The 13,278-nt window shown below is 40.8% G+C and overlaps 1 protein-coding gene across 2 annotated transcripts in view; it reads right to left on the bottom strand.

Annotated features, from left to right (window-relative positions):
• The window catches only part of RASA2 (RAS p21 protein activator 2), a 49,619-nt gene extending 39,000 nt beyond the window's left edge, over positions 1-10,619 (bottom strand). The window contains exons 1-2 of one of the 2 annotated variants that reach the window (XM_074912106.1): positions 10,503-10,619; positions 3,803-3,908 (exon numbers count right to left, since the gene is read on the bottom strand). In XM_074912106.1, coding sequence (XP_074768207.1) covers positions 3,803-3,908; positions 10,503-10,563 — 167 coding nt within the window. In that variant the 5' untranslated portion in view covers positions 10,564-10,619. Of the gene's footprint in view, positions 1-3,802; positions 3,909-4,038; positions 4,147-10,502 lie in introns of those variants that run through there. The other variant, XM_074912107.1, reaches the window with a different exon arrangement.
• Positions 10,620-13,278: the final 2,659 nt, after the last annotated feature.

The following is a 13,278-nucleotide window of genomic DNA, read 5'->3' as shown; positions in this document are numbered from 1 at the left end:
AGTTGAAAAGTTTGCCTGTGGCTTTTCAGTTTTTGATTTTCAAAGCCAACAAATCCAGCTTTGATTTCAAGGACTAGGTTCTTCTTGTCAGCACTACCACTAAAGGTACAAATTCACAAGCACTACCTTTAGCAGAAATGCAGCCCTAAGCAGCCTCAATTTCCTTGTTACCTTGGTTGCTCATTTTAATTCTACTGACACAATAACTTAGACCAAAATAGATGAAAAAAAGTCTTATCTTAAACTTGGGTCAATTCCATGATATGGTTCCCCTTAACAGCTACAAATATTACTTGCACCAGTACAAAGACAGCAGAGAGAGTGAACAGTAGGTGAACTAGCTGGCACTGGTATCAAGGGAAACAGCTATTAACTCAGCTTCAGTCAGACATCCTAAGGAGAACGCTAGACCACGACATACAATAGCAACTTCTGCATATAACTAAGTGTTAAGTCCCTGGTTCTTGCTGAATCTGTATAACACTATGTATCCAATTATAATCAAATAATTAGTCTGAGATAGAGACTATTAGAGATTTCCAAAAGCCTATTTAGCAGCCATACACTATGGCTAAAGAGAGCCAACATCACAATTATATCCCCCCACAATCATTATTTTGATCTCAACATTACATGAAGTCTCAGATTATGCAATAAAGAGCAGGTCAATATTATAAGCATAAATAGAAGATAATGCATTGTTCGTGTTAATAAATTTTTCCTTTCACAGATTAACACCACTGCCTAATAAACCAGCTGCTGATTATTCTTTAGCAAATAAGGCACAGAGAGAAAATCTAAGATGCACAGTACAAAGGATTAATAAATAAATTATTAGCTGGATACAGAACTGGATGAAGGGGTACAGTAGGTTATACCAATGAGGAATAATTAAAATGGAAAACTTACTCAACCTGTTCCTCAGGGATTCAGTCAGTTTAGTACTTTCATTTGTGACTTTGATGCAAGAACTTTAAAGACTGTGACAGATACAAAATTAGAAGACAGTGCTAATTCGAAGGAAGACCAGACTGTCATACAGGAAGAACTGGATTACGGTAATACAAGAGATTAAATTTAAATATGCGACATATGCATTTGCTCTTCCTTTCCTTGCTATATTAAACTGGCAGTTCTAAGCAGAAACTGAAGAATGCCCCTAGATCTATCATTTGATAAAAATCTGCAGTTATATCAACAAGAGAATTTTTGCTATAACCTTGCATTCGCACAAAGTTCAGTTTGAAAAAAAGAAACTGAATTTAGTTTAAATAAAAAAAGGCAACACACATATACCACAACCCTTCCCCAATTCCTCATATTTGAGGACGTTAACAGATGTTCTTTAAACTTTCCAAGGCAAAAGAGTTTGTTTCTTCAGAATCCACAGAAATCCCACACCACACCAGGAAATATTTCTTGAGTCTTTAGTCAAAATATCCTGCTTTCACTTCAGTGTTAATTCATGTTTTTTCTAATTTTGAAAAGTCATATGCTTCGCATCTGCACTCTAACAATAGTCCCAGTGCTGGCGAAAGTCCAAACCTATTTGCACGTTTTAAAAATACATTTCTTCATTAGTTTTTGATCACTATAGTCCAAGATAATTTTAATGCTAGTGATAATTACTTCCACAGGCGTTTAACTAGCGGATATTCATTGAATACAATTTAGATTATAGCTAGTATAAATTTGCAACCCAGAATACAGTGCCAGAATCAGACTGTGAATTGCGTGTGAAAGAAAAAGCAAGCAAATAAAACAAAACAATTAAATTTCGAGTTCTATTTATTATTAAAATTACACTGTACTACACCTTACTAAAAAGCAATTTATAAAGTTTTGGGACTAATAAGAGATCAGAGCTTTCATCTTCGCTTCCAGTACCTCTAGGTTAGTACGGTATTCTAGCACAAGATGGTATAATTAAGTTTCTGGAACAAGTATCAGCCTTCATAACTACATACACACTAGTAATCAAGTGTAAGCATCCAGCTCTGGTTGCTGCTAACAGAGGATGACTTATTTTATTATGTTTCATCAGTTTTAGGAAGCCCTACTCATGCTGTCAATCTAACAACACAGCAATAATTCAGAGGATGAAAGAGTTCCCTGTGCAGTCAGTGAAGACAGAAAGGCACCTATGGGCAAAGAGTGATTCAGAACACTAACTCTTAATAAAATGTTCTCAACTTAGAAATACTAACTTCGTATCACCTGAAAAATTCTCAATTTGAGGGGAAGGGTGCATATGCATCACTTAAGACTCCCCCACGTTGGTATTTTGTTATAGTGAGATTCTTCTTCCTTTCTTCTGTAAAGTGCTAATGGGATTCTTTGATTTAATCAAATTTCAGTTAAACGAGTACTTAATTTTTTTTAAAATTGATGACTCTCAGGTGATTTATCAAATGTTTTACTATGCAGCTAACACTTCTACTATCAGATGATTAAAATAAGTTTAAAAATTCTTAAACAGAATATAGTAAGACTGTCTGCATAAACAGACATTATATTAAATGTAGTAAGTCTTGTTGCTAAGCACAGTAGTAACTTTTAGGGTTTCAATTATTAACATGTCAAGAATCAGACAGCAAAGTCTTTATTTTAAAAATGTGAATTGGGTTCCCTTTTACCCATCAAATTATTTGAAGGGAAAATTTTAAGTTTCTGCTTTAATCCAATTTAACATTCTTCTCTGAAGGATTACTCAGTTGAGTTTGGATTGGTAATCCATCTCAATTGCAGCCAGTTATATTCTGAAAATTTTCTGGATCTGACTACAGCAGTTACAGGTCAGGAAGATTAGCAAAATATTTATTTCTGCTTGCATGTATGTGGTGTTCGCTTTTCACGTAGAGGCACAAGGAGGCTTTAAAGCGTTTTAAAGATGCTTTGAAGAAGTAAAATTCCCAATTTAAGTTTGCCATATAAGCAGTATGCTGTTTCTCACCAGGAAACATTTAGAGAGATGGCTCAAAGAATAAACATTAACAATAAAACCACTGTAAACAACAAGAATTAGGGAACAATTCAAGATCTGAACAGGCTTTCTTGGTTTTACAAGGAAGGTTTAACGTCATCTCCAGATAACAAACTGTCACTCAGATATTCTGAGCAACACAGCTGCAATGATGCTTCAGTATGGGTCATCAGTGAACTTTAGAGTTTTGAGACAAAGCACCTATACTACTATAGCTATGTTATGACTTTTTTTGTCTGATTGCTTTTAAGGCTTTAAGTAGCAGAATCAACAGCTAAGTGCTGCTCAGGGAGGCAAAGCAAGCCACCCTGTGTGGGTACAAGTTATAGTTCCCAAAACAACAACTCAGGAGAGAATAAGGTGTGGTCAGGGGGTACATCCCACAGCACACAAAACTATACACGGAAAAGTTCTGGTTCCTTCATTCTACAAACAGATACTAAAAGCAGAATTTCACCAATACAGACCAACTGCATGTCCTAAGTAGGAAATGACATAGAGAGCAATTAATAAGCAGCTTTCTTTCCCCTGAAAACAACTTAGCAAGAAAAAGAATGTTATGCTCCCCAACATAACAGAATAAAGTAACAGTGAAGTATGTTAAGCATGCTTCATTTTAAAAGTTACTACTCACAAGCCTCAATTCTATCTTCTTTCAACTACTCTCACAATTCACACATTACTATAACATTTCTGAGTAGTTGCCACAAGTCAGGTCTCATTTTAAAGAGGTATAATAAAAAGCACATGCACATTGATACATATCTTGGTTTTATTTGAACTGAGACAGTCTTATCTGCATTTAAAAATTAATCTTACCTTAAAGACTTTTCAACTACCTGTGTACGAAAAACTTCTTCTTGGTCCAAGTTTATGGTACAGAAAAAATCTCTCATTTTGTTGGGTACTAAGTGTTTGGCGTCATCTGTAAATAAAAAAGTGACTGTAAATATTGAGAGAGAAAACCCCACAAAACACTAGGCACAAGAATTTTACAGCTTTAATGCGTGTCCAGAATTTACTTTCCTATTCAGTTAGCATGCATTTCCATATACTTTTTCAATGCATAAGATCCAACAGCATACAGAAATTGCTACATCCAGCTTCAGGTGGAATGAGAGTCGACGGGAAGAGGCCGGCACACTGACTCATGAACACCACTTCCTGCAGCACCTGCACTTTCCCTTGAGAGGTCTCATCCCGGGCTTGACCCTGGGTAGCTTGCTAAATCCGAGAAGCTTGCAGCCTGAGGTGATACGGCATTAGGTCATAAGACCAAGACATGATCTGGCTGAGCTATTGCTCACTTGGTATTTTCTCTGCAAATACTTTGGCTAAAGGAAGCTGATTAATAAGAACTTACCCATCAAATCTTTATTTCATTTTCCACAATGAACAGATGATTTTAAGTTGACTGATAGATTTTCAAAGGTTCAGCTACGACTACTGTTTATTTTTTCCTAACTGTCTGGTCTAGTAGAGGAGAGAAAAATCACCCACTGACTAAAGGAAACACAGATAAGAACAAGTAGAAAAGGAAGTTTCTAATGAGACAGGATGACTGTCAACACAGGAATACAAAGGAGGTACTGAGTCTAAGGCCACTGCAATAACACATGCTGGACATCAGGTAGCCCCTTTTTGGAAATGGTTACTTCTAAGTAGTTACAGCTAAAAACAGTTGCCAATGCTCAAACTGGAAGGCTCTTCCAAAATCTGAATGCCGCAGACATCTACATTTATTTACAGCAACACTGCCCTTTATCTTAAATAGTTATCCCCCGATGTTTCCTTCCCCTCTGAATGTCTTTGAAGACAGCAAACAAACCCTTTTCACTTTTTATTCTACTAAAAGAAACAAGACAAGCTTTTCTAGTACTCTCTCATGTAAGAGGCTCCTAATAGGTGAGTAGTGACTCTCTGTCCCCGTTTCACTTTGTTATCTTAAAACACAGGCAACCAGGATTGTGTTCTGCATTAGCTCTTAACTAGGACCTTTACAGTAGCATTCATCCTTACCTGATACTGGAAATAACTCTCCCATTGAAATGTGGAAACAATATTATCTAAATTCTATATAAGGTATTCAGAGTAACAGGATGAAAACTACACCAAAGTGTTGAGTTTTCATTACTTATGTCTCAGTAATATGCCACCTCCACAGCTTGAAACTAGATTTGAAGTGTCATACCTATCTTCCTTTTTAAAAAAAACTGCAGATATGAAGCATGTAAGCCTTACTGACTATGCTGCTAAGTTATAAAATCAGAACTCTTGTTTCCTCTCTCTCCACTCCCCCCCCTTTTTTGTGAAGCAGATTATTACAGTCTTGAAAGTGAAGTAAGTAATGCCTGGCATTGAAAAGGCTACCACAACTGTATCTGAGCACAGGACGTGACAGCTTCACAGGAACAGCAACTGAACTTCATTTATGATACCAAGTCGGGGATATGTACATTGATGGAAAGTATGAACAGACAATTAAGTAACTTCCACAGTTAAAACTTGTGCTCTCTGAAGCATCAATGAGCTTTTCAACAACTTGGGTGTGGGAGAAGAGGAAGTATACGTATTATTTTTAAACACCACACTTAATATTGACAGACTGGGACATAAAGAGAACCAGTTTTTAATGTCATTAGACTCCAAAAAGAGACTAAACTCAAAATTACACTTGTGATATTGCAGAAGAACCAAGAAAAGCATCAAAAATTGAACACTGCCTTAAAAAAAGCTATTTTAATAAAATATATTAAAGAAAATACAAACATAAATTCATGAAAGAGGCTAATAATCCCCAGAGAGCCTCTGATACTGTAGTTTGTAATTAATAAGCACGAACTGTATGTGTTTGTTGTTCCTGGTAAGAATCTTTACTTTTTAGTTAATACTCTGTAGCTTCACCATCCTATTTTTACATAAAATATTAAGATAAAGCATTACTTAACTGGCACTGTAAAGATGCTGTACAGTGGACTTCGAAAGGAAATTGCAATTATTATAGTTTTGTGTTTTCTTAAAAGAGTAAAAATTAAATATTTATACATAATTCACAATTTTTATGTCTACTATACTGTAGTCTTTCAGTATTGAAAGAAACTTTCTACCCGAAGGAACAGAAGAAATGGAAGGTTTGATTTTCTAGTAGGATAAAAACCTTTATTTCACAGCCCAAGTGTTTAGCTTTAAGGCACAGACAAATTTATTGAGGTTTTTGGGATGCAGGGGGGATGATTCTTAGTTCCGAGTTAAAAATAACCTCAGAGCACTCATCCAGTGGAGTACAGAGCATGAGCTTTCACATCTTTCCAAACACCTCTTAATATCTATAATTGTGGGAGTCTTTTCAGTCATATCATATCCAACTCTTCCAAGAAGCTTATTTTCGGGGGGGGGGCAGCATAGGTCTTTGATACACTAAGTCTTAGTTTGTCCTCAAAAACCTAAGGTTGTAATGGTTGCATAAAAATCAAGTATGAACAACACCAGGTATCTGCTTGGATGTTTAATCTTCAGTACATTCATCAAGTATGTAATTCTGAAGACTGCCTACGTTTCACTGTTCAAAGGACTGAAAGGAAAAAAAAAAAGTAAGAAGTGTGAGAAGTATACTGAGGAACTGTACACCAGTGTTTTCCAAGGGTTTATTTAGAAAGTGTAGGTAGAATGGTTAGTCAGAAACACCAGGTAAAGTTGTTTTGGGAAGAAGAGAGAAATTAAGCCAATTTTCTTCATCTGACTATGGAACTATATTTCAAGACTCTTTACAGAGGCTCTCATTTAAAATTACATAAGTGTTAAATTTGCAGTTCAAATCACAAAAACGTGCAAGTGATGCAACACCAGCAGTAACAGACTTATTTTGTATTGATCGTATCAATTCACCATTTTTGGTCACCAGACTAAATTAATCCAGAAACTATTTTCACATGACACATTCAGTAGACTAATTCAATAGGCAAACCATGAAATGCATCGCTAAAATAATAAACATCAATCTTACTGTTTTGAAAAGGCAGAAGTTCATAATTGCAGTTAGTTACCTAACTTTTAAACTAACTTTACTGTCACTCAGATACTTTGAGAAAAGAACAAAACATAATAATAGCATTAAAAAACCCCAAATCCACACTTTGGCCAATTACGCATATTGCTTTGGATTTTAATATATTTAGAAAATATTGTTTAGGTTTTCTATATAAATACCTAGTTAAAAATCTCACTTCAAAATAAGATTAGATCAAACCTAAACAAAAGAGAAAAGCTGTGATGCTAATAAATACTCAAGTGTTACAGCAATAGGAATTCAGGGGTACATCATGTAATAAATTCAAACTCTTCATGTTACTTTAATATTATGAGTTAGTAATAACAATAATGGAGCAACCTACCAAATTCAACAGTTCTGTCAAACTCCTTTGCCTACACATCATCTGTTAAATGTAGACACTGCATGAAAACATCAAGTTAAAGCCTGTTCACCATTAAAGGTGCATCAGAAACCAAGCAAAAGCAGGAGGTGGGATAGATAAATGCTATTCACAATATCCTCTGTCAAGTGAAAGTGTGCAATTAGCATACATCCTGTGACAGGGACCTCAAACAAAGACATTTAGAAGACATCTATGCACACAAACTCCACAGGACTAAACATATTACATAGCAACAATTAAATCCACTCCAGGAGTGCATCATAATCTGAGATAACCACGCAGTGTTAACAACTCAGTTCAAGAAGTCTGAAAGAGAATGCACCCTGAATTTTGTCAAATGAGCTCTGGGAGATAACATTTTCCAAGTGATCCACTAAGGCAGGTTTCAGTAAACACACCAAAAATCAAAGTAATGAAAAATCACTTACCACCTAAAAATATACCACTGTACATCATAAAATGAAAACAGAGGCTAGTTATACAGCTTAAAACACTACACTCTGGGATATGCCTAAAACTATGTGATATATACATACCTTTCTAAAGCGCTTTCGTCATTACTGTGACACATAAAATAGAGCCAACAATACAAAAGAGTCACCATGAAGACAGACCTTCAGTAGATTTCTGGTGGAAGCCTGCTAAAGTGTAATACCACATTTTCAAAAAATATTATGGGGTCTTAAACTGGTAAGACCAGTTCATCTTGCCTCTTGAAAACCAGAGGCAGGAGACTCCTGTGAACACTGGTATCGCAGAAAACAGAGCAAGTGCCAGGGCCTGCAAATGTGTCCCTGCTCTGTTTTTTCACGGCTAGGTATGTAACAGCTATTTAAACCACCTGTAAGTATATGCCTCAATTCAGTCTGTTGTGATGATTTGTGTGAAGTCACCAACTTTAAATTTTATCACCTATTTGTGTATTGTAAAACAACAGTATGAACTTACCCAGATGGTGTTTTCTATACATGCAGAATCACATACAACTGGCATTACCTCGTTAAACCTACCACACTCTCTCATGCAATACATCTAAAATGAGCCAGTGTCAAGTCTTGTAGTAGTTTAAATGCCAACAAAGCTTAGGCACCGAAATGTATTCCACTTCCAAGAAAAATGTTACAAGGAATTCTTACAGACTATGAACATCAACTTTCCAAAGTGAGGTCTGCTACCGATAATCCCTCCAGATCAAGGGAGATTACACTATTACATTTGATTATTATTGTTCATTCAGAGAGCTTTCCCCTAAAAAAACACATTAGTAAAATACTAGTAAGAAGTGAAAATAAAACAGTATTTGCTGTGCGAAGAAGCCATAAGAGCATCTAAGGCTTGCAAGCTTCCACAGCATATTTAACTCTTATCTTTTTTTTTTTTAAACAGTGTTTTTGTTTTGTTAGAAGAAACAAGTAGCTTTACTAAGTGATTTTCACACTGTTACAAGACACATCTTCTATTGCAGCTATTACTTCCACTCATGTTCCAAATGGGCTCCTTCGGTTCTTATGGGTCCATCTTTCTCCACGAACTTTTTATGTATTCCCCAGGAAGCAGATCATAGTCCTCGGTACTTTTGCCAGATATTTGAACAAAGTTACGATACAACTGCAAGCTCAATCCAGAACACATAAATGGGACAATAAAACTAGTTTCTACAAAAGTCTTGAGACATTTGGGGTTTTGTCTTGAAATGCTTAATGGAAAACTTTTATCAGGTTCAAGTATCACGAAACTCCTGGAATGTTTTGCTGTCCAGTGTTGTCAACCTTATGATAAAAGTTAGGAAGCAGAACAGTGTCAATAAATAAGTCAGCTTCAGTAATTAATGTCTCAGCCCCAAAACTAGCAATATTCGTTTTTAAAGCTAAGATGACATGTATTACTTCTGTGACAATTGCTAACAACGTAAGATCTCAGCAAGCGTGTGTTCAGCCCTGTCTACTCAAGAGGCAATCCCTATCACTAACACAGTCAAGCAAGAGTACCTCCAGCTACACTTCAGTCTCCTATCTTCATGACCTAGTCTTCTATTTACTGAAGACATATTCAAGCCTATACTGTGCGACAGTACTTAAGTAAACGCGACTCTGTTCCTTCACCAAACCTAATCCTTCAGAAGGTTTTCACAACCCCTTCCCAATCCCAGGGCCATGCCCAATACAACTTGTTCCGCTTCATTCTCAAAAAGCCGATCGACTGCGTGAGAAAGGAAATAAATGGGTTGCATCTGAATTGTATGAATGTATTTTGATACCCCTTCAGGAAGCCGCCGCACATCCTGTTTCTCCTATTTTGCTTTGAAGTCCTCCCGAGCCGCACCACACTATCTGTTTTCCTCCCCGGCGCCTCCTCCCCAGCTCATCCTTTGGTTTCCCACGTTACTGAATGTATAGGTATTTTTAGTCAGCACTTCCTAACCACCAAAATAAAGTCACCAGCCTCTCTCTCTGCCTCCCTCTCACTCGCGCACACGCTACACAAAGAAACAGAAGCATTAATGACCGTTTCCAGAACCACCCTCTACCACCAACTTCCTGCACATCAATAATTTCGCAATTTCTGCTTGACAAACAGACTCCGATGCCCGAGGTCTGGACGGGAGGGGGCATTTCTGCTCGCCCGCTGACTCAAGGAAGCCCTCAGAGCGACGGGCGCTCGTCAGCCCCCCCGGCCCCCGGCCACCCCGCCGCATGTCTCGCTCCCTCCCTCGCTCCCGCCCGCCGGGCCCCGGGGCCGCGCAGACCCCGGCCGGGCCCCGCCCGCCCCCGCCAGCACGTGCCGGCCGCGCCCGCCACAAAGCCCCTTCCCGGCGCCGCCGCAGCGCGGCCCGGGCCCCCGCGCCCAGCCGGCGGGGCTCTCCCGGCCGCCCGGCCCGAAGGTCACCGCCGTGAGCAGCGGCTGCTCCCCCCCCCCCCGCCCCGTTCCGCGCCGCCACCCCCCGCCCGGCCCCGCGCGCCACGGCCTCAGCGCCCGCCGCACGAGCGCCCGCCTCGGCACGGGCAAGGAGGGGGAGCGGCGGAGCCGGGACAGGAGCGGGCGCCCGAGCGCGGAGGCCCGGCCGCCGCCCGCAGCGCCGCACTTACAGATCTTCCCCCGGAGGCTCTGCAGCACCCGCGCCTCGTCGCCGCCGTCCCCAGCCGCCATCGCGCCAGCAGCACCCGCCGCCTGCGCAGTGCGGCGCGCCGCGGGGGGAAGGGAGCGGCCCGGCCCCGCCACACGCCCGCGAGCCGCCCCGCTCCGCCCCCGCCGGCCGCCGCCCTCGGGGGGCACCAGGGCTGGAAGCGGGGCGGGGGGCAGCGGGCGCATGCGCGCCGGGCCCGCCTCCCAGCAGGCCCTTGTGCGGCGGGCCCGCCCTTGCGACGGCGGCCCGGGCCCGGCGCCGGGGGTCTCGCTGTTCCCGCTGCGCTTCCCGGGGTGCCCGGTGGGGTCGGCCACTTCCGCAGCTTGCCCCGACTGCCCGATCCCCTTGTGTAGCCCTTCCAGGGGCAGCGGGGCCCCAGCTGCGGGGCACGTTAAGCGCTGCTAGTTACCGTATTAATCGCACTGAACGGCTGGAACGCGCGAGGGAGCCGGCTGCTTCCATTTCTGCTATGCTGGGTGCCCGTCTCTGAGAAAAGCACCCCATGGCTTCTGTTAACCGAATCTTCTCGGCTGCGGCTTGTTCGCGTTTGTTGGTTAAGCCACGTAAGAAATGCCATAAAACAAGAAGGAAATGGTTCAGCTTCCATGGCTGCCTGAGCAAGCAGGTGTAGTGCTGCCTGCAGACTGCAATGAGCAGGGCTTCGCTCACCGCAGTCCGAAGACACCTGAAGGCGTTGGTAGACTACAGATAATGCCCAGCAGCTGCCCACCTTCATCAGGAATTAAAGGGCCTTTGTATCATGTTTTATACCAATGTTTCTCGAAGAGACAGATCCTAATGTGAAACTCTGGGATCTTGCTTCCATCTGGAGTTCGCCTCAGTCGCACACTGGTGGTGGGCATGATCCTCCCGGCCACCAGCTGTAGGTGGTGTGTCCAGTTTGGTGACGCTCTGCGGGCCCACACTGAGGGTACATCAGCCTCCAGGCTCTGTAGGCAGAGTCTGGTAAAAGCCTTTACTGACTGACATGTCCTCAAACAGAGGTAGTTCAGTGGGCTAAAGCTGTTTCAAAAAGCAGTTTGAGGACTAGGATTTTTCATTTTACACCTAGAAAGCCCTCTTCAGTCTGTCCTTCTGTGAAAGCAAAGGGAAGTCTGGAAAGCTTCAGGTCACCATCTGTCATTTGTCTAACTGAAGTCCTCTGCCATGGTACTCTGACCATTTTTTATTTTCCCTCGCACAAATCTTGTCATTATGATATGGCATTGAGCCACATCACCTGACAGTCAGGCACTGTTGTGCCTCATTCCTTGGTGGCTTTTCCTGCATCCAACATCTCCCCTGCTGCCCCTGCCCCATGCGCCTCACCGCAGCTGGGGAGGACAGGTGGGTGTTTAAAGGTGGTGGGTGGGGGGTTGGCAGGGAGTAAACTGCTTCATCACGCCAGTAACGGGTGTATTTGTATGCATGCATAACCCAAATCTGCACAAAGACATGAGTTTGCATAAGCTGAATTTTAACCTGTTAGAAATGAGAGGTTCCTCTACAGTACAAATTGAGGATTTGATTATCTACAGTTAGCTATCTAGGTTGGCTGCCCTGTCTGACTGGTGGCGGGTGAACTGAGGCTAACCTGAGCAGAGTCAGGGCTTTGATCTGAGAAACGTAGCAGGGTAGCACTCCAAGAATGAAGATGTATGCTTAAACTGTGGGTTGCAACATTTTAAAAGTTAGATTGTGTGATTCTAGTTCTTCCATACTCTCTCAAAAGTTATTAGTTGGAGTTTACCGTTTTAACTCAGTATCAGCTTCCTTTGAAGCACGGACCTCCTATCAACATTATCAATGCAACTTTTAGTTTTGCCATTATCTAATTACTGACACTCCATTTTATTTTAAAAGTGCCTTGTTTTAATGTGACATACTATAGTCAGAATACTGTTTCAATTGCATACATTCATTTTTGGCCTCTCTCAAAGCTACATTTTAGGAACATCTGTATGACAGGTAGCTCTGCTCAGCTAAGGACACAGTTAAAACATTGCTGTGCTAACTTGCAAACTTAGGGGAAAGATGTCTTCAACACTTAAGATGTAAGTAAGGGAATCCTCACTCTTGTGAGATAACCTTTTATGTCAGCCAAGGTGCTGAATTGTCAGTGATAATTGCTATATTAAGGAAGTTTTGAACAAATAAAAGGGATGATGACACTTAGTGGCTTACTTTGTATGCCTCTGCCTGTAGTTTAGGTGCGTCATTTTAATCTCATTTCACAGAAGACACCAATATCATTTGCTCTAATTTTGGGATGTCATAAATGAGGATTGACTAACATTTTGTCTGGATGTACAAGCTTTGAGATGATCCACTTGTCTTTTTAATTAGCTTTTAAAATAGAGAAAAATAAATTTGTTTTATGTAGCAAACTTCTAAATTTTTTTTGGTTAGGTACACATCTCTCCTGAGGACCATCCCAAAATGAACTCTATAATTCAGCTTAAACTTGTTTTTTAATGCAAGTTACAGACTAGTGACACCTAGCTGAAGGGGGAAGTACTTTGAATGTGTGTAACCTTCTATTTTGTATGTATATTCACATTTCCTTATGCAATTAGATATTTGCATTCTGAACTATATTTTTTGACAGTAGTCCCAAAAGATCTGAAGTACTGTGTAAAACACACAATCTACACAGCAAGGTTACTATCAGAATTGAAGAGAATTTTTGAAGTTTTGGGTCCTCATGAAAACATGTTTAAGATGTTGCAAAGTATTAA

This window comes from Athene noctua, chromosome 8 (genome assembly GCF_965140245.1).
Source record: "Athene noctua chromosome 8, bAthNoc1.hap1.1, whole genome shotgun sequence".
NCBI lineage: Eukaryota > Metazoa > Chordata > Aves > Strigiformes > Strigidae > Athene > Athene noctua.
Note: the sequence above shows the minus strand (reverse complement) of the source record. Positions and strands in the feature narration are given on the sequence as shown.